Raw genomic sequence first — 25,496 nt, 5'->3', positions numbered from 1 at the left:
TGTTTCTCTCAGGACCAGAACAACTGACAAAGCATCAGACAAAATATAAAATGTTTTATTCAACTAATTAAGATAGAAAATACAACTCAAAAGGAGAAACCCCACTTCTACAGTAATTACGACTGATTGGCTTCTCCGGGAGAAAAACAATGCGCATGTCTCAGTATTTACGGCAAAGGAAATCCCGCATGTGATTGGATGAGCGGCCAAGTTCTTCTACACTGTATGAGTCTCCTCACCGACAGTCTGCATCTGTGGCTGCTGTCCGGGGACAAACTGAACGGTCAAACCACAGCAGTTGTCCGGTTAGAAGAAGAATATGCTACATAAACTGTAACCCGTCCAAGGGAAAGAACCGCAGTCTTATAAGATTCAAGAGCAGGTAAGCCGAGTCGTTATTCTTCAAAAAAAAATGGAAAGTCTGTGTCGAAGAACTTCCCGTTTCTGAGCCAAGGATTAGCAAGAAGTGAGAGATCTGAATGAATGACAGTCTGTAACTCATCAGGCTAAAAAGTGTTGCGTGTTGGAGTGTCGTGTCAGTTCAACAAGCCTATACAAACATTGGGACCGTTCGCTAGTTTGTAATCAAGTTGTTTGCAGAAACTGATGCTCAAATAACGACATCGTCCGCTATGTTTTAGTTCTTAGCTAGCCAAACGCTTGTAGCAGTTGTTAGCTGCTGTCTGTGAGCGACAGCTAAGCTAACCTATTAGCCTGCCACTGTAGCCGGCTTTTGGCATTCCTATTCAGTCTGAATTTATGTGTAAACATTTTTAGTTGGTATACTTTCCTGTTTAACAATAACATCCCTTCTGTCCACTTCCCCACTGAAGTGGAAACAGGGAGAGGGTAAATCATGCGTGCATTTTATCAGTTACACATTAAGCACAATGAGAACATGAGGAGATCACAAAGGTTTCACCATCTCCGCTGAGGTTATTACATTTACAGCATTGTCAGCAGGGTTATTCTGTCAATCCATTACTAACAACAAAGATGTTATTGCTAAAAAGGTAGGAAAGGGTCTTAACTTCACACAAATCAGTGAAAATGTCAGTTTTAAAAACACAATTCTGTGCCAGACACTGCTCTTTATGAAGCAACAAGATGAACAAGTGTGTGTGTTAGAGAGAAGGAGAATAATAACACCTGTCAACAAAGTCTGTAATTAATGTCTGTTTGTCAATTTCAGGTAACATAAATACTAATACTTTGTAGTATTGTGGAAATTCCATAGGATAGTTTTGATTTATACCAGTGCACTCTGATCCTGGTATAATACACTTCTAAGACCATAAAAATGTTACACGAGTGTGGGTGTGGTGGCTTGCTCAGATTTAGATAGAATGCATGGTGCACAGTACATAAAAGGCTGGCTCTCAGTTGGCGTAGTAATTTCCTGAGTGAAACCCTTGGTTATTAAATTATGCCTAGTTCAGTCAATACAGTCATTATTTTAGAAATTCTTTATATTAGGAGGTCTTCCAGACTCAGTAATGCAAGTTGTAGCCAGACTCAATAGTCTGCATAGATTAGATTGTACTATGTGTCCGGTTTGCCTTGTCTGTAGAATTTAACTTTGGTCTAATATAAAATTAAATTAAAAAAGTTTAGGTTTCAGGTTTCAGGTGCATTACTTACAGTATGAGGAGAAAGTATATCTGATGATGAGAGGAAATTCACTCATTGTAGTGTACCCACACCGTTAAATGATTTTACAGGATGGGGTTTTTAGTATCAATTAGGAAGACCATCTTCGGGCTGTGGAAAGTGTCCAGATAGTGAATGCACACTAGTTATTCCAACACTGATTCAAAGCTGTCTCATTACTGATTCTGTGCCAGAATTACTTTGCTACTTGGCAGACACTAAAGGTACGATCCAAGCAATTACTGACAATCTCAGCATGTTTGATTCCCTCGAGTTGACGTGCAGATAGAAGTCCTCGGATGAGGAGAGATTTCCAGTGAATCAGAGACTGAACTGTTGAGGTTTTATATGTTGTAGAAACACATGGGAACCAAAGGTAGATCTGGATTACCAGAAAACTGTCTTGGACACTACAGTGTGCATAAAAAAAAGACTGGAATTCACAGAGGCTGCATCAAGGCTGTTTCCCCTCTGCAAATCAAATCAACAGAGTTAAAATGTTGATTGTATTGTATGTGCCACGTACACAGGCTCAATTCTGCTTTCTAGGCAATGCTTCCTGGATATGTTGTTGTAAGCCAAGACCCGGCCAGCTGGTTGTCTATGCTTGTAATTCCTTTAATCAGATATTCTGCTCAAAGGCAGAGGCACATGATGAGTACACATTGCTTCTGAACAACAAGTCCAGGCCAAATGAAAGTTACTGTCATAGTTTGCCAAGAATTTATAAGGTCAATTTATAACCCGGCTACACTAGCATGACATGACAACTGTTATGTAGCGTACCAGCGTGTGTGTGGCATCTTTGTTTTATCTTAACGACATTTGCTTATCTTATCTCTACTTATGCTATCTCGTGGTTTCCTGTTGGTGATTATTACTATGATAACATGGGTGGACAAGCAAGAACAGTGTCTTCAGCAATGGAGGAGGGAAGGAAGGAAGGAAAGTATTTGCAGTGCAGATGAGCGCAGTTTGTCGCATTAACTGTTCCTGACTTTGTTCTCTTTGTTCTTTCACCCTCTGAGCTCAGCTGAACAATGTTCCAGGCTGCGAAATCATTCAGAGGAGTTATTTGTTGGTTCATGCTTCTGTAAATGTTTTACATTATAGTAAACTGAACATGTTTGGGTGTTGAACTGTTGGTCAGGAAAATAATCAGCAGATTAAATGATAAGAAAATAATGGTTAGCCTACTTGGAGCCCTACTGGTGTTTTTGTCTTGTCTTTACAGCTGACTGCATTTGACCGTAGTTTACCCGCATGTCTTGTAATTGAATGCAATACTGCTTTTAAGAGTTCTGCCAGCCTGCGTCACAAACCTGCAAGGAACTAAAATAGAAACTGCACTCAGTATTGCTTGTGTTTCTATTCCCCACATAATGTGCTTACAGGTCCAGTTGCAGTTCCTTTATGTCAGATCTTGTCATCAGGCAAAACCTACCACTTGTTTTATCAAAAGAATATCAGCTAGATGATAAAGTTGATGAAAACGTGAGCTTAGTATTTGGGTTGAGAAGTTATCTTTGGCTGTGTATCCTTTGTGGTCCGCTTTGGTCTTTATGTAACACGGTGATGTTTGAACAATGTGGCATTATAGACATTAATATCTATAGTGTAAGATAGCATGATGGTATATCTACGGTATGTGGTGATTTAAAGTTGTTCTTTAAATCTCTTGCAAGTTTATAAATGGTTTTTATAGTTGAGAGATGACCTTTTTTTGCTACAATAACTATCAACAGAGGGAACAAAGCTGTATTTTGTTTTTTGTCTACAACTTACAAAGGTATATCAGAGGAGCTTTTTCAGGCCTCTTTCTGCACCCACCACAACACAGAACAACACAATATAGCAGCGAAGCACAGGTCACATGCATGACATACCAGTTACAATGATGATACTATTCCAGGCCACCAACAGCAAGCTGAAAGAAGGGTAGGGGCCCTCGTGTGACGTGAGTATGCAGTGATGATTGTTGATGTGGTATCGTTTTAGGTTTTGTATATACATTTTTATGTATACTTTTCACTCCCAAAATATTTGAAATTATTTACTTTTTTTCCCGTCAGGTTTGCTCTGTAGATGCAGATACTTAAGTGATATTCCACATGTGATTTCTTGGGAGTTTTGCCACCAGAATGTGATACACGCCATCTGCCTGTCTTTCCCATCTTATTTGTCTGTCTGTGATGTCACCATGATTTAGTTTGTTTCTTCATGTGGAGCTCATTGCGACAAGGATTATGACAATCTTTCAAAGCTTTGTTTTCAGATCACGCACTAAATCGCTTGTGTCCACATCCAGATTAATGACTGTCCACTGCTGTCAGCGTTTGTAATCTTTGAGTGTTCAACTGTCCATGCACTTCAAGTGCATTTATAGGCTTCTGTGTGTTCAGTGGGCCGGCAGTCTTCGCTGATTATAGCTTGACGTCATATCAAGGTGCGATAAGGGTGCTGATGATGTCACAAGTGTAAAGGTTGTGGTAGCAGTGCACTTAAGGTCTTAGGTCTTGATTGTCAGAGGCCAAGAGTAGCTTAACCTCAAAGCAATAAATTACAACGTGTTGATAGCAAGGAATAGTTTCATTTTCATCAAATTGACATGAGTGGATTTTTGATTTTTGATCTTTTTAAATCTTGTGGCAAGCAAACTGTAAGAGACGGCCATAAGCATTTGTTATGATGTCCCCAAACTCATAGAATATGAGTTGGTTATGTATCTCAGAAACATTTTAGAATTAAAAACAGGTAAAAAATCTAAAAAATACACTTTTTTTTGCAAAGAGTCCTAATAGAACAGCTCTCACTACAGCTGGCTTGTAAATCCATTGTAATTATCCCAACCTTGAAAACACCAGACTAGTCAATGTTTTGTCTCTTTCCTTCCTTCAACAGCTTTTCACCAGTGCACCTTCCAGACCAGTTTACTGTACAACATGTTGTCCAGGTTGAGGACAACCTTATCCCTGCGGCCTTGTGTCTCTGTTTGCAGATGGGCACACACCAAAGAGAAGGGCAAGCCACTCATGCTCAACCCTCGCACCAATAAAGTGAGTGGATCACTTTTAAATTGTGTGTGTGTGTGTGAGAACATTTGAAACATGAGAGTCCAACAGATGGCTGCTTTATGAATATGTTTTGCAGCAATGTCAGCCCATTTGTTGGAGATCCTTGCCCATTATGTCTTGTTATGAAGTAGGTTAATTAGCATATGTGTTTCATGTACCAGGGTGGAAAATAATTGTGATGAATGTCAGAATTTTTTAATATTATTTGGTTATGATGGAGAAATGAATATGAGGACACTGACTGTAATTCATAACTAGATTATATAGAATATAAAGTGTTGTTCTTTTGACCAAGGTTTAGGCTGTTAATAATTTAGTTTTCCTCACATCCTCCCTCCTTAAATTTTTCCCTCCTTTCCCAGTGCTGTCACTCCTTTATCTCCTAGGAACTGACAATATTTCTGTTTATATCCCAGGATAAGAATAGCAAGAGAGCTGTGTTGTAATGTGACAGAAAGAGATTGACGTGAAGGTTCTGACATTTCATTAGACTACATATCTGTAGGAACACAAATAATTCAGCAGTTTAGCCATTTTAATTGATTCCCAATATTATTTAACAAGAAGTAGATTAAGCCAACATTCACAGGTAACAATTACCAAATGTAACTTTAAAAAATTAAGCCTACTGTTCAGTCCTTTGGTATAACCTGGTCCTCTCCAGCACATTGAAACAAATTACACAGAACAGTGTGCATTGTTTTACAGTTATGAAAATGTGGTGTTATAAAGTGCAGGCAATAACTGCATCAGTCGAGCCCCTAATATACTCCCAAGCGGACATGTACACAGCTGTGGTCACCACGGACGCGTTTATACTACTTTCTGGAGTCTGCTTAGAGGACGTGTTCCACACATGTGCAGTAGATCAGCATTGTAGCGCAGTACGTACGGTCACAACAAACTGGTATGGATATGGATGTCCGCACAAAGCCTACGTATACACCTTCTGATGATGAAATTTATATCACGTGGACACTAGCATACTCGCTGACACGGAAAGTATTAACACCGGCTTTACTCATATCCCTAGGCCAGTGATTGATAGTACTGAAGAACTAGAAAAACTTGCCAATGGCATCAGAGCCAAACGTTTTTCATCAGCTGGCTAGTGGCCACTGTTAATATTCCTCTGCTGTCTGACTCAGGCTAGCTTCCAACACTTAAACGGAGACCTTAAGGGGATTTCAGGTATTTAAGATGTTGAAATAATAACTAGGTCATTTTAATCTTTTCAAATCAGCTGTGTTCAACTTGTCATTTTTTAAAATACAGGAATCAGGATTGTTAGCAATGAACATACGAGTAACTAAAACTAAAAACATGCTTTGCTATTTCTTCACAGCTGCCCGACTAATTTAGAGGAAATGAATTTTTTTTTTAACCAGGCACTTTGTCTTACACTAGAATTGCTGACACTTCCCAACATCATTTCCTTCCTGAAGCTCGGATGTGAACAGTCTGACATTTTTGATAGAGAAATGATTAGCTGTTAAAGAGTAACTAAATATAAAGCTGCAAAACATTGGCTGAATATTTCAAGTCTGTTGGATTTCTGACTGCACTACATCATTGTTGGATGTAGTCATAAAAGTGTTAAATCTTGACCAAACAAACTTTCTATTTGCAGTGATTTCTTTTTAAATTTAGGGTGTTTATTACTGCACTGCAAAAATATCAAAATGTCCTTTTTAACTTTACATTTTTTGTTTTTTAATATTTTGTGTCTTTTTTTTAATTTAAAGTCATTCTACTTTTTTATTGTCCTTCTCATTTTCTTTTTAAATACTGTGTTTTGTCCCATGTAAAGCACTTTGAACCGCTTTTGTGTTTGGAAGTGTTGTACAAACAAACTTTGCTTTCCTTGGCATTCACTTGCTACTACTCACTAACCACTAACCGCACCCACCAGTGCTGCTCTTTCTGCAACACTGCAGTAAGGTGGAGACTTCAAGAGACCAAACAAACAAGATTTTCAGCTGGTGTTAAGTTGCTTTTTAAAACCTATTTATAACCCATTACAGACATCTATCACAGTGTTTGGTGCCTTGCATTTAACATTGTTGATTCATGCTGTGAATTTTTTCTTGCTAGTAGTGGTTTCCTGTCAGATTTTTAAATACTGGACAAATGACATTTGTAATATGAGGTCGGAGCTGCTTGAAGAGACATGACCTCACGATGCAGGTTATGCTTAACTTGGACGAGAAACGTTGTGCTAAATATAGACATTCCAACCTATATGTAAACTGTTCCCTGTCTAACTAACTGATGATCCTAGGAGTACACACAGCAACTACAGTACATGCCCACTGCACCTGATTACAACTGTTTGGATCTAGTTTAGAAACTCACCCCAGCTTTGCCGCTCAAAACTAACTCAAGTGTGAAAAAGCATTGGGAAAGAAGATTTGAGGCCACAGGCTTTTTTCATGCTCTACTTCTGTGAGCAGTATTGCTGTCTGGTTGTGACATTGTAGGGCTGCAACTAATTGTTTACATTATCGAATAATCTGCCGATTTATTTTCTAGATTAATCATTTTGTCTATAAAATGTCAGAAAATTGTGAAAAATGTCTGACATCATCAAATGTCTTGTTTTATCCAATCAGCAGTCCAAAAATCCAAAGAAATTCAGTTTTCGATCATGTATGAGACATAAAAGCCTCAATTCCTCACGTTTGAGAAGCTACAACCAGAAAATGTTTGGCATTTTGCTTAATAAATGACTAAAACGATTATTCAATTATCAAAATAGTTGCAGATTAATTTTCTGTCAATTGATTAAGCGCCTAATCATTAATCGTTGTAGCTCTTGCGATTTGTATTTAGATGGAAGTTAAACTCTTGAATTTCTCCTGTTAAAAGTCATTAGGTTTATTCGGTCTTGCATTAAAAAACAACAAAAAAATTAGCAGCGTGTTGGTTACTCATAGGGATACTTTTATACTGGCCAGAATAGATGTGACTTGCATTAGCAGACCATATCGTCATGACTCACATTATTCATCACACCTTGTTTATTGTTTATCACACTGTCAGTCAGCCTAAACCAAATTTCTAATGTTATTTATTAGTGAGACACTGCATTTACACCATCTAACCTCAAAACAAATTCTTCTTGGTAAAATTTGTTGGCAAGATAATGGATGATCTGTTTTGGACAATTTCATTAAAGGACCAGTGTGTAAGATTTAGTGGCATCTAGCAGTGAGGTTTCAAATTGCAAAAAACTGAATACCCCTCCCCTCTCCCTCCCCTTTCAAGTGTGTAGGAGAACCTATGATGGCCACAAAACTCATGAAAAACAGAAAGGGCTCTTTCTAGAGCCAGTGTTTGGTTTGTTCATTCTGGGCTACTGTAGAAACATGGCGGTGCAACATGGCTCTGTGGAAGAGGACCCGCTCCCTATGTAGATATAAACGGCTCCTTCTAAGGTAACGAAAACACAACTATTATTAGTTTCATTCAATTATACACTTGGCAAAAACATACTTGTGAATATTATATTGCAGTTCTGCCAAGTCAATTCTGCTAGATGCCACTAAATCTTAAAACATGTATCTGATGAAAGATGATGTAAATCAATTATTTCATGTCAAAAGTACACTTTGAAATTTAGTTTTGATGGGATAAATATCATTAAGAAATGCGTATGAACAAACAGTATAAATATGAGTTTTTCAGCAATTGCATCATTTAGCAGTTTATAGATTAGGCTTTTTTTCAAAACCTGTGTGAATGACTGAAAACCCGTAAAATGAATGCTGATTAGTTGAGCTGAAAAAAAGAATCCTTTAGTCAAAGTATTTTTTTTTTTTTTTCTAGCAAAAATACCAAAAATACGTTTGTTATCGCTTTCAATTCGTAGGATGTTTGTGTCTCTTTGGGTCTTTTGGTTTTTGTCTGTTGGTCAGACATAACAAGACATCTGAACACATCACCCTGGGCTTTAGGGAATTGTGGGGGGCATTTTTCTCCATTTTCTGATATTTTTAGAGGCCAAACAATTGATCGATTAAAGTAATGGCAGATTAATGGATAATGAAAATAGATGCTATTTTCAAATAATTTTTCAACTGCAATTTCAATGTTCAAGTCAAGATTACAATCAAAATCACATTTCAGAGGTTTGCAGCATGTTGCATTATGTTAAGAGGAATTGAGCACTAGAGCCGAGTGAAGTGAAATGCTCTATCAGCATTACTCAGCATTTTGCCAGGGGAGCCCCCAGCATTCAATGCTCTCACAACATAATCAGCCCCTTCTCCAGCCCCAGACATTATGGCTTCCATGTGTTACGTCCATATTTCTTTCAGGGCTGGGCTCGTAATCCCAGATACACATCCATGCACATACACACGAAAACACCCCTCACCTCCCTCATCCCCTCTTTCCTAGAAAGGGTGTTTCTGCCCTCAGTGTTCTTTATTGGCTTCTTGGCGGCGACTCCCCTCTATTACCTCCTTTCTTTCCTTCCCCCTCCTGAGAAATTGCTTTCATGTGGTCTCCTCACTTTCCTCAGCTGACATTTTCTCATTTTAAGAGTCAATAGGTCAACCTGGTCTAAAGGCTCATTAGTATTGCAGTGTGCCCTCTAGTGACAAAATTACATCACAGAGTGTGAACATTTGTGAAAATTTGTACAGTGATTCAGAATATTTTATTTTGAGTAGGAGTATTGATAATTCTAAGTATAAAATGTTAAAGCTGTACTAATACTTGAACCTATATCAGAAACATGTGAAATGATGTCCATGTACTGCACACAACACTAGTATGAGAAGCACCCTAAAGGCAAGGTCAAAATATTTAACATTTGTGAGACCAACTTTCAGTAGAGGGAATACTTTATTGCCACAGTTTGTATTTTACTCATAAGGTTTGATTTTTCATGTCCTGTAAGCAGAGATATCTACGCACCCACCACCATTATTTAATTTAGACAATATGTGGAATAAACAGATGACACCCTAGTCTCTCTACAAGAAATGTTAGTGTGGAAACGTAACATCCAAACAGGCCCTCCATGCTCACTCATCTCTTCTGTCTCTCCACAGGGAATGGCCTTTTCTTTACAGGAGCGACAGATATTGGGGATACATGGTCTGTTGCCTCCCAAAGTGGAAACGCAAGACATTCAGGCCATGCGCTTCCAGAATAATCTTAAGAAAATCAGTGATCCCCTACAAAAGTAAGGACATATTTTGCTCAAAGCTGGGTATTTGTTTTGCCATTAATACTTTAGATATTTAAAGATCTCCTCGTAATTTTACTCATTGTTTTCCTCTTGTTTTCCTACTCATCCTTCCTCTTTTTCCCCTAGTCCTGCTCAACTCAATTAATCAACTTCTCCTCTCTCCTTCCTGTTGTTTTCCTTACAGGTACGTCTACCTGATGGGCATCCAGGAGAGAAATGAGAGGCTCTTCTATAGAGTGCTGATGGAAGACATAGAGGAATTGATGCCAATAGTCTACACTCCCACTGTAGGCCTTGCCTGCACACAGTATGGGCACATCTTTAGAAGACCCAAGTAAGGATGGAAGGATTGCCTACTGTCTCTGCCTCTTAATGTAGGATTTACATTGCTTGTTTACGTTATGTGTTAATGGTAAAAAAAAAAAAAAAAGTTACTGTGGGTGATACATCTTTATCTGATTTTTTTTTTTTTTTTTTTTTTTTTAACACCCAGTATCTTCCTCAAAGATCCAGCGTCAGTTGGGCTATAATGCTAACATGATCCTTAAATTAGAAAACTATCTTCTTTTTCTCTCCAGAGGCTTGTTCATCTCCATTCGGGACAGAGGACACATCCGCTCTATCCTGGATAACTGGCCGGAGACTAACGTTGCAGTGAGTACGCTAACACTGCACCACTGTAACACCTTTTCAGCTAAAATCTCAGTGTAGAAGAGACTCCTCATTCATCCCTCCAAAACCCACAGACTGAGGATCTTAGAGGTGAATCATGAATACATTTACTTATGGACCCTGTGGCTATAGAAGTATGAATGTAAATCAGAGTCTAGAGAAGTCTCGTCGATTGACCCATTACTGTCCACATTTCTCCCATTTACCCAGCTACGGTTTTGTTTAGTAATTGCTCTTAGCTGTGTGCTTTTAAAATACTAATCTGCAATTTTGCTGACTGATGTACTTCTTTCTCCACCCTCTTTTCTCTCTCTCTGTAGGCTGTAGTAGTAACTGATGGAGAGCGTATTTTAGGATTAGGGGACCTGGGTGTTTACGGCATGGGTATCCCTGTCGGAAAGCTCTGCCTGTACACCGCCTGTGCTGGCATTAGACCTGAGAGATGTCTGCCCGTGGTGATAGATGTTGGCACAGACAATGAGGTAGGAAGGCTATGTGCATGCACTGTGTATACTGTTTATGTGTGTATAAATGCCTCAGGAAAAGTAAGATACCTTATCATCCTTTTCATGTTTGTTCTTGCTGTCCAACCAGACTCTCCTCCAGGATCCACTGTACATGGGCCTGTACCAGAAGCGAGACCGTTCTCAAGCCTACGATGATCTGATTGATGAGTTCATGGATGCTGTGGTTGACAAGTACGGACAGGACACACTGATCCAGTTTGAGGACTTTGGGAACCATAATGCCTTCCGCTTCCTCAGGAGGTACAGGGAGAAGTACTGCACCTTCAACGACGATATCCAAGGTTCTTATATAACCCTTCACACAGCACTTTGGAGTTGTCCTTTGTCTTATATTATGTGTATATTGCACACATGATTCTGTCTCAGTGATTACCTGCCATTTTCGGAGGAGAATGGCACCACCTAAATATTCCCCACACAGTTCCTACAAATTACCTTTCCATGTAATAGTTTATTGTTGGAGGCCACTTTTAAATAAGATTTTAGATTATCTACCTTCCGGGCAGAGTCCAAAAAACTTCCTTTAAATGAATAATCTATTACAGTGAACATGTTGTGACCTTTAAGTGGCATTTCTGCTGCAAGGTAATGCAAGTCTGAGCAGGGACGATTATACAAATTCACCTGTGGTGAGTTCATGGAACAGCTATAATTTGAGAATTGGGTGCTTAAACACATTATAAAACAACAAGCACTGACAAAAATAAAGTGCATGCATTTCTAATCTCAGTCAAGTTTTAATTCTCTGTTGGTATTCATCCTACCTTACCTACACTAATAAGGATACAAATAAGTATAATTTTGTTGCCATCAAGGCAGAGACTTCATTGTTAAATGTTGTGTTGTGTTTCTAGGTACTGCATCTGTAGCCCTAGCTGGTCTGTTAGCAGCTCAGAGAGCTGTTGGCAAGCCCATCACTGAACACCGGGTGCTTTTCCTGGGAGCTGGAGAGGTAGGCTAATATTTATCAGTCAGTCCTGGTCTCTTGTTTTTTGTTTGTTTGTTTTCTCTCTCTTCATCCCAATTTGATATGTGAAAATCCCATTTATCAAAATAAGAAAACTGGACCACAGTAAGAGTCATACTGCCCCCTACTGACCACAGATGACAATACAGATGAAAAAAGTGGTCCCATATTACTAAAAAACTTAAAGGATTTAAGTTCTCAATTTTTCAAGTATGTCTTAATACAAAAGTCAGGTGCCCATATGAACACTGAAAGAGGATTTCCTCGTTGTAATCATTCCTTCTGTTCATATTGGCTATTAAAAGATCTCCTTCAAATGCACTTTCAATGTAAGTGATGGGGGCCAAAATCCACAATGTGTCCAAACATTCATTTTGGGCAAAAACGCATTTTAAGTTTATCTGAAGCTTATATGAAGCTTCATCAGTCTGAGTTAGTAATATCAAATGGATATCTGCCACATTTACATCATTCACAGTCTTTTTAGCATCCAATTCCCTCTTTGTGTTTCCTTGGACAGTGTTTCCCTGTATAGTAAGTATAGTAACAAAAAGAGGGACTTTGACACTATAACTATACTCTATGACAATCGTAATGTTAAAAGATATCTATTTGATTTTACTAATTTGGACGACTGAAGCTCCATATTAGCTTCAGATAAACTTTTCTTTTTAAAGATTATTTATCGAGCCTTTATTTGAGTCAGTGGAGAGAGACAATAGGCACAGGGGGAGAGAGAAGAGTATGACATGCAAATGTGGGGCCCATGACATGCAAATTCTGGGAGTCGAACCATGGGCGTTGCAGTTATGTGGTACGCACCTTAACCAGCCTCAGATAAACTTTCAAATACAGTTTTGCACAGAAGGAGGCTTGTGGATTTTGGCCCCATTTACTTGCACTGTAAGTGCATTAAAGAGTGATATTCCCATTGCCAGTATCAACAGGAGGAATGATTAAGACAAGAAACGCCTATTTCAATTTGGGCACCTGACCATTGTTTTAAAACAGATTTGAAAAATTGTGAACCCATCTTTTAAGAAAATCAAAACTATGTTCAACATTGGTGAGAACTTTTCTGGAAAAATATGGAGCATTTGTTAAGTCATCCTGTTATTGGTAAATGAGGGTTTCAGTTGCTATGCATATACTGTGTAAGTATTTTTTAGATTAAAGTCAATTTTCTTTTCTCCATAGGCTGCTCTTGGTATTGCCAACCTTATTGTCATGGCTATGATGGAGACAGGGATGACCCAAGCTGAGGCTCAAGACAGGATCTGGATGTTTGACAAATATGGGCTACTAGTAAAGGTCAGTGCGCGCGACACAGACATTAAGGACCAGAACATACAGGATTTGTCTGTGTGGCTTCCTGTCTGGTATCCTGTATAATTGGTGAACAGAGGTTTTTTACTACATTGTTATTGATTTACTGCATTTGTCTCCAGAACAGAGCGCAGGAAACGGACACCAACCAGGAGGCATTTGTTCACGACAGTCCAGGCAATGTAGAGAGCTTCCTAGATGCTGTTAAAACCATCAAACCCACAGCAATCATTGGTAAAAAAACCCAACTTTTTTCACATTTTTCATCTCACTTGCTGTAATGTCATGCTCGTTATCCCTCATTATAGAGTGCAAGTTTACATTTCGGTGGTTTAAAACGTTTGCTTTTCTGCTAGAGCTGTAATGATAGATTACAAGTACTCTGTAACTACTCTCTCTCGCACCCTCTTCCAGGTGTGTCAGGAGCTGGAAGACTGTTCACCCATGATGTCATCAAGACCATGGGAGCCCTGAACGAACGACCAATCATCTTTGCCCTTAGTAACCCAACCAATAAAGCAGAGTGCACAGCAGAGGAAGCCTACACACTCACTGATGTACACAGTTCTTTCTGTCTCTTTTTCTTTGCATAACTAGTAAATTAAACATTTAGAGTTCAAGTACTGTCAAATCATTATTCCTCTTTTTATCCTCTTCACTCTTCCTCTTTGTTTTTTGATCCATAGGGTAGATGTCTCTTTGCCAGTGGTAGTCCATTTAGTCCAGTGACTCTGAGTGACGGCCGTGTCTACACTCCTGGACAAGGGAACAATGCTTACATCTTCCCAGGTGAAGAGAAAAGAAAAACGAAACAAAATGATGACCATTGGTAGTCTATAGTGTTAAAAAGTAATAAAACCGTAGTGTTTAACTGTGGTAAAGCTCATTAGATGATAAACATAACGCAGTCTGTAAAACATGTGCTCTATGTGCATTGCAGGTGTGGCCCTGGCTGTGATCCTGAGTGGAGTGAGACACATCAGCGATACTGTATTCTTAGAGGCTGCCAAGGTTTGAAGTCCTCACTAAGTATTTCTCCATCTGTTCTTTACACTTGCTGAAGCTCATCTTTGCCTCGCTCTCGCCCCGTCCTGCACTTTCTTTGCTGACTCTCATCTAAAAACCCACTTTAACCCTTCGATGTCTCCTTGTTCCTTCTCTATCTAGACTCTGCCATAACAGCTAACAAGATGAGGAGTTTTAAAAGGCTGATCCTGCTTTGCACTTTATCTATCTGTGTTCTTTTGTGCTGCATTTGACTCAATAACAATGCAAATTAATCTAAGGCACAAAAATCACAATATAATTTCTCACCAGCAGTGTTTTTTCAATATCGAAACGTTTTTGCATGAAGACACTGTCATTATAGTGGTAATAATAGTAGTAGTGGTTCAGTCATTTCTGTCACTTTTCTTATTTCTTATTATTTTGTCATGTTTTTCTCATTCTGAAGCACAGATTATATTTATGATTTCACACTAGTGTGGGTGCCAAACAACAAAGAAACATGCTGTAGGAAAATAATAGCAGTAGTCTCTTTGTTTGTGTGTGATGGACCCTAGAAGTTCATCGTTAGCCCTAACAGTATTTTTACTCCCTTCAGACCCTCGCGGAGCAGGTGACAGTTAAAGAACTTGAAGAAGGCAGACTCTACCCTCCTCTCTCCAACATCAGAGAGGTTTCGCTCCAGATGGCTGTCAAGGCAAGTCTGGAGATAATAACGTCTCTTCTCAGCAAAACCGAAAGCCTCAACTTTAATTGGATGATTCGGTTTTTGATGAACCTGTTAATACTTGTCCGAACCTTAACTATTCCTGCCTAAATTCAGCCTCTTCTATCATTATCTTATTGTTCCACAACAGCCTGACAAACTAAGTAAGCTGTAACATTTCAACAACTTCTCTAGGTGAAACTTTGATGACCCGACTTTGCTGCCAGTTCAGTTTTGGTCACTTTTAGTCAGTTTATTTATTTATTTATTACTTATTTATTAATATTCATTTTTTCTCTGTAGTATTTGTGTTCTGCTGTTTGCGTCTGCTTCATAGTGTGAGTCCATACTAAACAATCTCTTTCTTACCGTAGGTGGTGGAATATGTCTATACTAAAGGTATGGCGTTCCGCTACCCTGAGCCTGTGGACAAAGACGCCTTCGTACGTGCAACTGTGTGGAACACCAACTATGACTCCTTCCTGCCAGACACCTATGACTGGCCAGGTGTCAGCTACAGTCCTAAAACTAAGTAGAAGTAGAACAAACCCTCACTATGTCCCAAGTCATAATGTCACTCTCTTCCTTTGTTTTCCACTTTAATCTTAGTGACAATCGCTAAAATGACCATAGTTATCTTAGTGCAAACATCAGCTCATGAAAACAGGCAATACTAGCCCCATAATTGCTGCCATGTGCATTTGCACTAGATCAGTCTTTATAAGATCTGTGAAAAGATGAGAGTGGAAGGTGGCACTTGAATGGGAATTATAATTTTTCTCTTCACATCGCAGCTCTGTATCACCTCTGCATCATATGTAAACCCGCACAGCACCTGGAGGGCCACCTGGTGGTTGAAAACAACAGTGCAGAAATCGGGATTTCCTTTTTAGATACATGATAGTTCTCTGTTCCCAGTCCTCTCAAAAACAGCATCAAAATGAAATATATAATAGTAAATTACTACTAGAAATTCTATGTGATTGCTATACAGTGTACTCTGGCAAGCAGAAACTCAGACAATTTAATATTACTTAATATTACGTAAGATTGCTTACATTGTATGTAACAGTAGAGATGACTATGGCTTCTGCTTCATGTGAGTTATTGTCTATAATCGTTTAAGCCTTGAGTTTACCTGGCAGTAGGCCACATGCAATTTTAAGAGTTAGTTTTTCACTCCATGTTTAATGTTAAGATAACTCCAATAATATGTTTGTTTTCCTGTGCACTCCTAAACAGAACTTCTATTAGAAAATGAAAGTTCTTTAATTAAATAACCAATTCACTTACTATCAATCTTCATGCACACATTTCCAAATGGGTTTCTACATTGCCTTTTCTCACATCAGGTGGGTCTCTGGTGGCTGAAAACGTCTTTTAAGTGGTTATCAGAGGGTGCAGTGGTGCAGAGGGTTACAGAGTTCGGCCTTTTTTGTGCAAACTAGGAGAGAAAGAGAGGGAACAGTGTAACTCAGGGGACAAATGAAGTAACATTAAGATCTCTTAATGGAAAATGATATTTTATGAAGGGAAACGTATTGAAAATGATATCTAAAAACATTGAAGGAATCTTGCAGCTAGACAGCACTTGAGAAACCAACATTCACTCCGGCATTTTGTTTGTTCGAATGCCCTTGTCATACTGTATTTATTTCTCTGAATTTATTTTATTTTACTTTTGGAGGGTGTATTTAGATGTTTTGCCATTGTGCTGTATATTCATCAACACTCCTTTTTAATGAGTTGTGGTAGAAGTATCCATCCCTAGAAATGAACCCTTTTGCTTAAGTGTGACTACAAATTGAATATAAACCATACCCTGAATATTTAAAGAAACAATGTGTCGTATCAAATGATTGGATAAACATTATTTTTGACATGAATTATATTTTGTTAACTGTACATGCACCTTTGTGGAAACTGTCCGCTGAAAGAGTATTTATAAAGTTGTGTTAAGTATGTCCATGTGTGTTGGTAGGTTCGTGTGTCAAGTCTTGTTCCTTAGATCATATTCAACCAGATATCAAAGTTACAGGCTCGGCTTCTATTCTCTGTTCCAGTCTTCCATAATTATTCATATTATTCAATTATTCATAGTAAGTTATAACAATCAGAGTCATCTTTTTTATTTTTCATCTAGGAATCGAAAGGGGTTAAAGTAGTACGAGAAGTTGACTCATAATTAACACAGGACTATTCGAAATTTTAGTTATTTTGCAGAAACATCTTAAAATGGATATCTTGATATTTTAATACGGTTTTCATCCTCATACACGACGAATGTCTCAACAATTTGTACTGGCATTATTAACGCACTTGATGCTAAAGGGTAATGGTGGTTACAAGCTAAGCAGATAGATTGTGTCTAGCAACACATAGTTGCAATGACAACAAGAAGTAATGTTAACAAGTCAGTCTGAACCATCTGAAGTATCAATGCAGATTTCTCTATTTTGTATTATTGAGATCATTACAGCACATAAGTTTCACAAGGTCATAACATCCATTTCTTAAAGTCAAAGATCCTCTTAACTATTTTCCAGTTATATTTCACATCCATGTCTGTTTGATTTACTGCCATTTTTTGTTTGTTTGTTTTTTTTAACCATGCCATGAATGTCCATAAGATCTTTATTTTTGCTTCATGTTCTAACAGGCTACTGTAATTTGGTGTAAAATGTGAGAATTGAGTAACTTTCACCTCATAAACTCAACACAAACGCACAACCTCCACTGATGAAATGTTTTTTTTTTCTCTCTCTCTCTTAAAAAGTTAGCCGGTTACTTTAAATTTACCTTACACACTGATGTCATGGGCATTGGCAGTATTGCCAGGATTTTTTTTTCCAGTCATGCATTAATTCTCAGATAGGTTTGAATGAGATTCTAACCACCTGCATTGAAGTGCCTGCACAACATTTGATATCTGTTCATAATTGCTCCATGCTCCTTGATGTAGAGCTCACAAAATGCTGCAGGCAGAGCTGAAGAAAAACATAGAAGCACTGCTATTATACAAATTGCTGTCAGTGTGTATTGTACGAAATCAAGTAAGTGTGTAGTATCCAACGTGCAGCTTTTGCCCTGATAAACTGTGCAGCTTCAACTTTGCCTTCAACATTTGTATAATGTTGAAGGCAAAGTTTTCTACTCATAACTTTTAAAATAGTTTTATCTTAAAGAAACTATTTAGAGAGTTTTTTTTTAAACTCCATTAATCGTTCATCCAGTTGTTGTAACTGACTGTAATCACCCAGTGAGAGTTTTTACTGTATCAAATAAGAAATTGTTGCTTGGTTTGCTCATGTTATTGTTGCTGTGCCCACATTTCCTCCATATTTCTCCATAAGTGTGCTAAGTACTTTGTGTCTGTGTTTCTAAAATTTATTTTTGTTACACAGTAGAATTGCCTTATGTTTGTATGCAGAGAGCAGCATGTTTGTACTGCTGAATAATACTTACGTGCTGATTAAAGTGCAGAATAAAAACGTTTACACATGCAACCTTGTCTGCTGATTTTATTGTTTTATGAGACAGAACAAAGCATTCAGAGCAGAAGTTTTTTTCTCTGCTGTTAAATAATCACTGTTATTTGTTAATTGATGTAATCCAGTACTAATCTTATATGGCACAAATTCAGACTCATAAATGTAATGAAACAGTATAAAGACAGGAAATGTGTCTGTTAAGTTATAGGGAGTTTTTTTGTGCTCCTGTTTACTAAATTGGTATCCCAGTTATAAATGAGATGTAAAGATAAGCAGAGAAATTTTAAACGGATTTTTAAATCAAATCAAAGCAGGTTTTAAATGAAACAATAAATTAAAGTTAAACAAGTCCTAAGAGGAAAAAAAGAAATCCGACCTGACCTGAACGCCGCACCGTCGCTTTTCTTTCGTCATCTTCGTGTGACTGTTTACAGGCAGCGGGGCATGTTGCTTTAGTGTGAGCTGGGTGTTGTGCAGTTTTCTTGTAACTTTTGTGAAAATGACCATGGACATGACTTTCCTCGGGACCGGCTCGGCCTACCCGTCTCCTCACCGCGGCGCCTCGGCTCTGGTGCTGCGGACAGAGGGGGAGTGCTGGTTGTTTGACTGCGGAGAGGGAACCCAGACCCAGCTGATGAGGAGCCAGCTCAGAGCCGGTGAGCCACTCGTTGTTGCTCCTCGTAAATCCTGGTGAAGACATTCAACTAGTGTATAAGAAACTAAAACCATGTCCTTAAAGTTACTGCAATCGAGCCAGCCTCCACTTCGAAAAACATGGTCGAACTAGCCCCACGTTGTTTTGCCGTACGTGTATATAACAGGCATTACGGTAAGAGTATGTCAATGATGAATTAATAAATAAAGAATTAAATAAAAATACATAAATAACTGAATGATAAAAAACGAATAAATATTAAGTAATAAATAAAATCAATTATAGCCTAATAGAAAATAATTTCCTCCTGCAAACTATTTCAGAGAAAAATTGAGGCTTTGTCATTTCAATTGTGTGAATAATTAGTCAAACTTGATAATAAAGAATGAATTTCCAAGGATATGAATATGAATTCAAAATGACAGTACACCACCTCACACTGTCATTGAGAAACTTCCTGTTTCCACAGACCAATCCGATGACAGCTGACCACGAGAGTCACTCAGACAATATCAGGACAGTCTGATGTTGAATCTCAAGATTAAAGTACTCTGAAATGTCATATATGAACTGTGTGTCCTCTGAATTCAGATTAGAATTAAACATTCTCACATTCTCAGTGGGGGCTGAGACCCCCAAAAGTCAAATCCTAGACTTGCACCCGTTACCAACCTGTTGTAACCTGATACAACAATACTGAAGACAGACTTGAAAGGATGTCGAAGAAAGAGAGAGGGTGAGCACACTTTTGACAATTTATAAGGTCCTTGATCTAAGACATCTGGAATTTTTTGTTAACATTACAAATGCAAGCAATGACATTATGTTTGCTGGTTGTGTCGTTATCAGGAGATCCAGCCTAAGACAGCTCATTGTTTCAGTTATTTGGAATATATATTGATGGCTCTGGTTGACCTTAATATGTAGATATGAAGCCTACATACAGATAAGCCCAATACACACAAAATATGTCAAATTATGTCCCTTCTTTAAATCTGTCAAAGTAGTTACAGTAATAACTTTGTCTGGGATACTAGTGTAACAGCTCTGGAATCTATTTGAGCAGGATATATAACAGGAAAATGTATCCTGTCATGCTAATATAACGTGAATGAGTCTGTTTCCACATGCAAATAAAGTCTGTGGAAACAGGAAGTTTCCTTTTAATTCTAATCTGAATTCAGAGGACACACAGCTCATATATGACATTTCAGAGGGCTTTAATCTTGAGATTCAACATCAGACTGTCCTGATATTGTCTGAGTGACTCTCTGAGGTGGTCTGCCATCATTCTGAAGTGAGATTGATCTGTAAAGTAGAGTACAAAAGTTCATCAAAAATTGAAAGTAGACTTGATCATTTTAGAAGGCACTTAAAATATGTTAAAGTACAAGAAAAAGACACAAAACCACAATAATGTTAGGTCCTCATTGTAGCTGCAATGACTATCAATTAGTTGCCAACTCGCCAGCTATTCTGATAATTGATTAGGCTAATTGTTTTGAGTCATTTTTAAGAAGAAAATCTCCAAATTCTCTGATCCAGCTTCTCAAATGTGGTTTCTTTAGTGCACTACGATAATAAATTGAATATCTTTGGGTTGTGGACAAAACAAGACATTTGAGGACATCACCTTGGGCTTTGGAAAACAGTGATCGACATTTTTCACCATTTTCTGAAATTTTATGGACCAAACAACTAATCAATTAATCCAGCAAAACAATCAACAGATTAATCAAAAATGGAAAATAATCTATAGTTTCAGCCCTAGTCCTTTTCACCTCATACCTGCCAATGAAATAGCCTGAAATAGCAGCTAATATCATGTGAATAAAGTCTCTGACCAGCATGTCGTATTCTAACTGTATCACAGTCTCACAGTGTATGAAACAAACTATAAAACATGTAGAGTGGCCATTCCGTCAATAACGTGTCATGTTTTCCACTCAGGTCGAATCACCAAGGTTTTTATCTCCCATTTGCATGGAGATCACCTTTTTGGTCTGCCTGGTCTCCTCTGTACTGTGAGCCTCAACTCCAACCCCGACCCCCAGCAGAACCTGAACTGTGTGGACATCTATGGGCCTCGGGGCCTCAGGCACTTTCTCAGGGTGACTCTGGGCCTCACGGGGTCACAGCTGCTCTTCCCTTATGCTGGTAGGTTGCTACTGTGTGTCTGAAACCTCCCACAAAGGTAATCAGTTGTTCAGACGGTGACTGTGTGAATATTACAGTTCACCCAGATATAGATTTGTGTAAATTCAACAAACTCTAGTTATATTGTGTCACTGTTATTGTACTTCATTCTAATCTACTCTTCTCTGATCTCATCCACACTGTGTATGTTGCTGTAGTACACGAGCTGGAGCCCACATCTGACCAGAGTCCAGAAGAGGGGCAGCTCAGTCTGGAGGTGTGTGATGGTTTTGGTTATTTCTATGTAAAGAATAATCACACCTTACCTATCAGTACAGTGCTAAACACTACAGTATTCATTTGTCATGCAATAGGCTGTTTTCAAATATCAAATCTGTATCCGGTTTCCATTTTTTTGGATCTACGATATGAAAAAGCTCATTCTCTATGGTCTATATGGCCTGTAGTTTTGATCTATATGGCAGATTTCACACTTACAACCTTTCATAAAATATTTGCATATCTTGTCACTAGTGGCTTATCACAGACTTTCCCTTCTGTGCAGAAAATGTTAAAGCTGTATTTTATTTACATCAATTTTTCCATGTTGTTTTGTGTTTGTTTGTTTCTATGTCCAAAATGTCAGCTGTTGTTTGTTGTTTTTAGTGAAACATGTTTTCTCTCTCTCTCTCTCTCTCTCTCTCTCTCTCTCTCTCTCTCTCTCTCTCTCTTTCTTCAGATGACAGCAGAGTGTGGTCCTCTGCACCCACAGGAGCGGCCAGGAAGGACAATCTCCCTGGATGTCTCCAGTGACTGTTACACCCTCTTTGAAGACAAGAAGTTTGTGGTGAAGGCCTTCAGGTTGTTTCACCGCATCCCCTCTTTTGGTTTTTGCATTCAGGAGCATGATCGACCTGGAAGACTTAAGACTGAACTACTGAAAGAACTCGGTAAATGTGCTTTATGCCTCTTTTATATCTCTTGTTTCTTTATGTGGACAGTTGTTGTTAACATACAAATGTGAAGAGAGACCAAAAAAGTATACCTGTTAATACCAGTTGCATATTGTAGGTGGTTCTTTAAGTGTCCCATGTCCAGTGATATTATTGGACATGTGAATATAGGCATAAAATGTTCTGTTAAGAAAACAAGTGAAATGCAGTTTATAGTGTGAGAAGCAGGTCAAAAATTATTGATAAAATTATAGGCTGAAAGTTTTACTATTAAAAACACACTTTTCCTGCAGGTAAAAGTAGGGAAAGACACAACATTTTGAATAGTTTTGGTATTTATTGTATAGTAGTACCAAGTATCATTGCATGGACATTTTTGCATTTACTTACTTGCTCTTCTACTCTAATTTTATTGGGAAATTATTTGTAGGATGTGTATTTGTTGGCCAGAATGCGGAACTAACATGCCCAAATCTATGAGTCTGATTTAGACAGAGGTCACCCAGTACTGTGGCAGGAAAAAGGTGTCCTCCAACCTGTGGATTACTCTGATTCATCTCATTTTTTTATTCCTCAGGTGTGAAACCAGGTCCGCTCTACGGACGCCTGAAAGCGGGGGAGTCGGTGACTTTGGAGAACGGACATGTGGTGTCGTCTTGCGAGGTGCTGGAAGAAGCCATTCCAGGGAGGAAAGTCTGCATTTTAGGGGACTGCAGCTCAGTGCTCGGGGAGGGACCGCCGAGGTTTTGCAATGGGGCGGACATTCTGGTTCACGAGGCCACCCTGGGGAACGAGCACAGAGAAAAAGCAGTGGACCACGGACACAGCACACCTGAGATGGCAGCGGCGGTGGCTCGGGCCTGCTGTGCACGGAGGCTGGTGCTGTACCATTTCAGTCAGAGGTACAAACCCTGCTCCCTGCAGAAGGAAGGAGACGAGGACGATATCTCAGAGCTCAAGAGACAGGCTGAAGAAGCTCTACAGGACAGTGATGTAGAAGTGATTCTGGCTGAGGACTTTCTGACTCTACCTATTCCTCTCAGAAGACCGAGGTAATGAAAAACTGATTTAGCCTAGTTTTTATATTGCTGGTAATAGATCTGATTAAAACACAACAGCTGTTTGTTTGTCAATTATTTATCTTATTTTATTATCATAATTGTTAACTACTTTTGGCAGTTGTTAACTTGTTAGCCATTACAAACGTACCTGTTTTACCATCTTGTGATTTGGAAAGTACGTATACTGCTAATATTAGCTTTTCTCCCTTTTTTTAAGATGCACTTTATCCAGTTGAACGTCTGTTGTCACTGAATTAGTCGAACATTACAAGTGTATTGCCAAAAGATTAAGATGAGGATTCACTTTTCTGGAGCTTTTGATCACATCATACTGTCTTCATCAGCAGATGTACTGTAAAGCTCAAGTTTTAAGCTAACATGGATGAGAACTCCTAAAAGTGCTCAGAAAAAAATGGAAAGTTTGAACATCTACACTTCCATGGTGACTGAGAAAACGGTCAAAAGCTCCAGAAAAAGCAAGTGCGCTTTGAGTCGAGATTATTTTGTCAAATGCTGTTTACAGTGGTCTAGAATGAACAGTCAAGCTGAACGCCAAGTGAAGCAGGCTTGAATAATCATCCCACAATGCAGTAATTGGTGATTCTCCAAATGAGGCCCCAAAACAGAATTTGGACCAAATTTTTAGTCTTATTAATTCAAAAGAAATTTCAGTCTTAATGGTGGTTTCTTCCACTTTATGTCAATCATTTACTAAATACTACAAACAAAAATGAATATGAATGAATTAGAAGATTTTAAAGAAGAAGATTTTTGCTGTGTGATGACGAGTAAAGAACATGCGATCATCTCCGAACCTTTTCCAGAGCTTTATTTCTGGATCTGTACACAAGGTATTAAAGTACAACAGAAAATACAAAATAATGTTTAACAAAAGGAAAAAAAAAACAACTCAATGTTTATGTACAATTCTTATAAACAATAAAGATAGCTTCTTGAACATTTCTCATAGTGAAGTTTTTGATTGTCTATATTTCTGGATATACATTTTTAAGTTTTGTAGGTTTTTTTATTCACAAAGGTGTTTTTGTTTTCATCAAAGAACTCGTTATCTTTTTCAAAACCACAACTGCTATACTTTTTTTCTTCTCCTTTTTAAACTTCAAAACACAATACAAAATATAAAATAAATTTGTTTAGTGCTTTCTTGCACACACAAGTCTCATACCAGAGATATCAATAAAATATCACATTTTCGAGAGTTCACAGGGTGGTGAAAAACCTACTTCTACTACTTAATGGCCTTTACATTCTGACAGTTTTTCTGAGTCTTTGTACAAACCACAGGTGAAATAAATATCACTGCACTGCTAAAGCTAGAAGAGCTTGGAGGACCTACTGCATTATGCACATTGCATTAAAAGAGAAACTAGCTCTCCACATACTTAGAGCAGCAGCCATCCCTTTACCATCAAGACAAATATAGACGACGACATGTAAAAAGATTTTTTTTTTTGAAGAAAGATAGAAAGATGAGCGTCTTTTACAAATGGCTGCAAGTTTCGAATGCAAAAAATTTGCAACATTGATTAATATCAATACGTCTCCAGGTAAAGCCGTTTTCAGTGGTACACTTGAAACAGACACAGCTGGCATGCGTGGTTTCAGCTGTGTCCCTGTGTCTGGGTATCATGTCTTTCCAAAGAAAAAAAAAAAAAGAATAAAAAAATTCAAATACCAAGTCAACCAGTAAAATGCAAAACCCAAAATATCTGTACATATCTACACATTATTGCCATTTGACAAGGGAGGGGAAAAAAAAATTAAAACCTTTGTATCAACACAGATTCACAAGTGTAAGAGGTCAGTTAATAGACTTTTTAAAGGCTATTTGCTAATTATTTACATGAAACACAGAAGTGAATCATCTTCTCTGACGCTGGGCTTGGAAACTGAATTACTTGATCAAACTTAATTATGGTTTATCGGCATGAATCCTGTCTGTACACACACACGCACACACACAATGGTGAGAACTATGGACATGACAAACGATGTAACCCTGAAACAAACTACGTATTCATATCACAATGCATAGATAAATTAAGTAAACAG

General features: G+C 38.3%; 2 protein-coding genes across 2 annotated transcripts; both read left to right on the top strand.

The window, feature by feature from the left end:
* Positions 1-215: 215 nt before the first annotated feature.
* Positions 216-18,633, top strand: me2 (malic enzyme 2, NAD(+)-dependent, mitochondrial). Its single transcript, XM_042421453.1, has 15 exons — positions 216-382; positions 4,552-4,706; positions 9,785-9,918; positions 10,109-10,258; positions 10,503-10,578; positions 10,917-11,078; positions 11,191-11,404; positions 11,978-12,075; positions 13,288-13,401; positions 13,539-13,650; positions 13,831-13,973; positions 14,103-14,205; positions 14,357-14,427; positions 15,020-15,118; positions 15,502-18,633. Exons 2-15 carry the CDS (start codon positions 4,593-4,595, stop codon positions 15,661-15,663), a joined length of 1,752 nt encoding a protein of 583 aa, XP_042277387.1. The 5' UTR covers positions 216-382; positions 4,552-4,592; the 3' UTR covers positions 15,664-18,633.
* Positions 18,634-19,001: 368 nt separating this feature from the next.
* Positions 19,002-24,383, top strand: LOC121903993 (zinc phosphodiesterase ELAC protein 1-like). The gene is made up of 5 exons (XM_042421462.1): positions 19,002-19,274; positions 21,224-21,430; positions 21,628-21,686; positions 22,149-22,359; positions 22,940-24,383. The coding sequence occupies exons 1-5, from the start codon at positions 19,118-19,120 to the stop codon at positions 23,416-23,418; spliced, it is 1,113 nt and encodes a 370-aa protein (XP_042277396.1). The 5' UTR covers positions 19,002-19,117; the 3' UTR covers positions 23,419-24,383.
* The last annotated feature ends 1,113 nt before the right edge of the window (positions 24,384-25,496 follow it).

This window comes from Thunnus maccoyii, chromosome 9 (assembly GCF_910596095.1).
Source record: "Thunnus maccoyii chromosome 9, fThuMac1.1, whole genome shotgun sequence".
Taxonomy (NCBI): domain Eukaryota; kingdom Metazoa; phylum Chordata; class Actinopteri; order Scombriformes; family Scombridae; genus Thunnus; species Thunnus maccoyii.
Note: the sequence above shows the minus strand (reverse complement) of the source record. Positions and strands in the feature narration are given on the sequence as shown.

Coding starts and splice junctions, on each gene's coding strand:
- me2 (XM_042421453.1), top strand. CDS start 4,593: ATGTTGTCCAGGTTGAGGACAACCTTATCCCTGCGGCCTTGTGTCTCT. Junction 4,707..9,784: donor TCAACCCTCGCACCAATAAA/GTGAGTGGATCA, acceptor GTCTCTCCACAG/GGAATGGCCTTTTCTTTACA. Junction 11,405..11,977: donor CTTCAACGACGATATCCAAG/GTTCTTATATAA, acceptor TTGTGTTTCTAG/GTACTGCATCTGTAGCCCTA.
- LOC121903993 (XM_042421462.1), top strand. CDS start 19,118: ATGACCATGGACATGACTTTCCTCGGGACCGGCTCGGCCTACCCGTCT. Junction 19,275..21,223: donor GAGGAGCCAGCTCAGAGCCG/GTGAGCCACTCG, acceptor TTTTCCACTCAG/GTCGAATCACCAAGGTTTTT. Junction 22,360..22,939: donor TGAACTACTGAAAGAACTCG/GTAAATGTGCTT, acceptor TTTATTCCTCAG/GTGTGAAACCAGGTCCGCTC.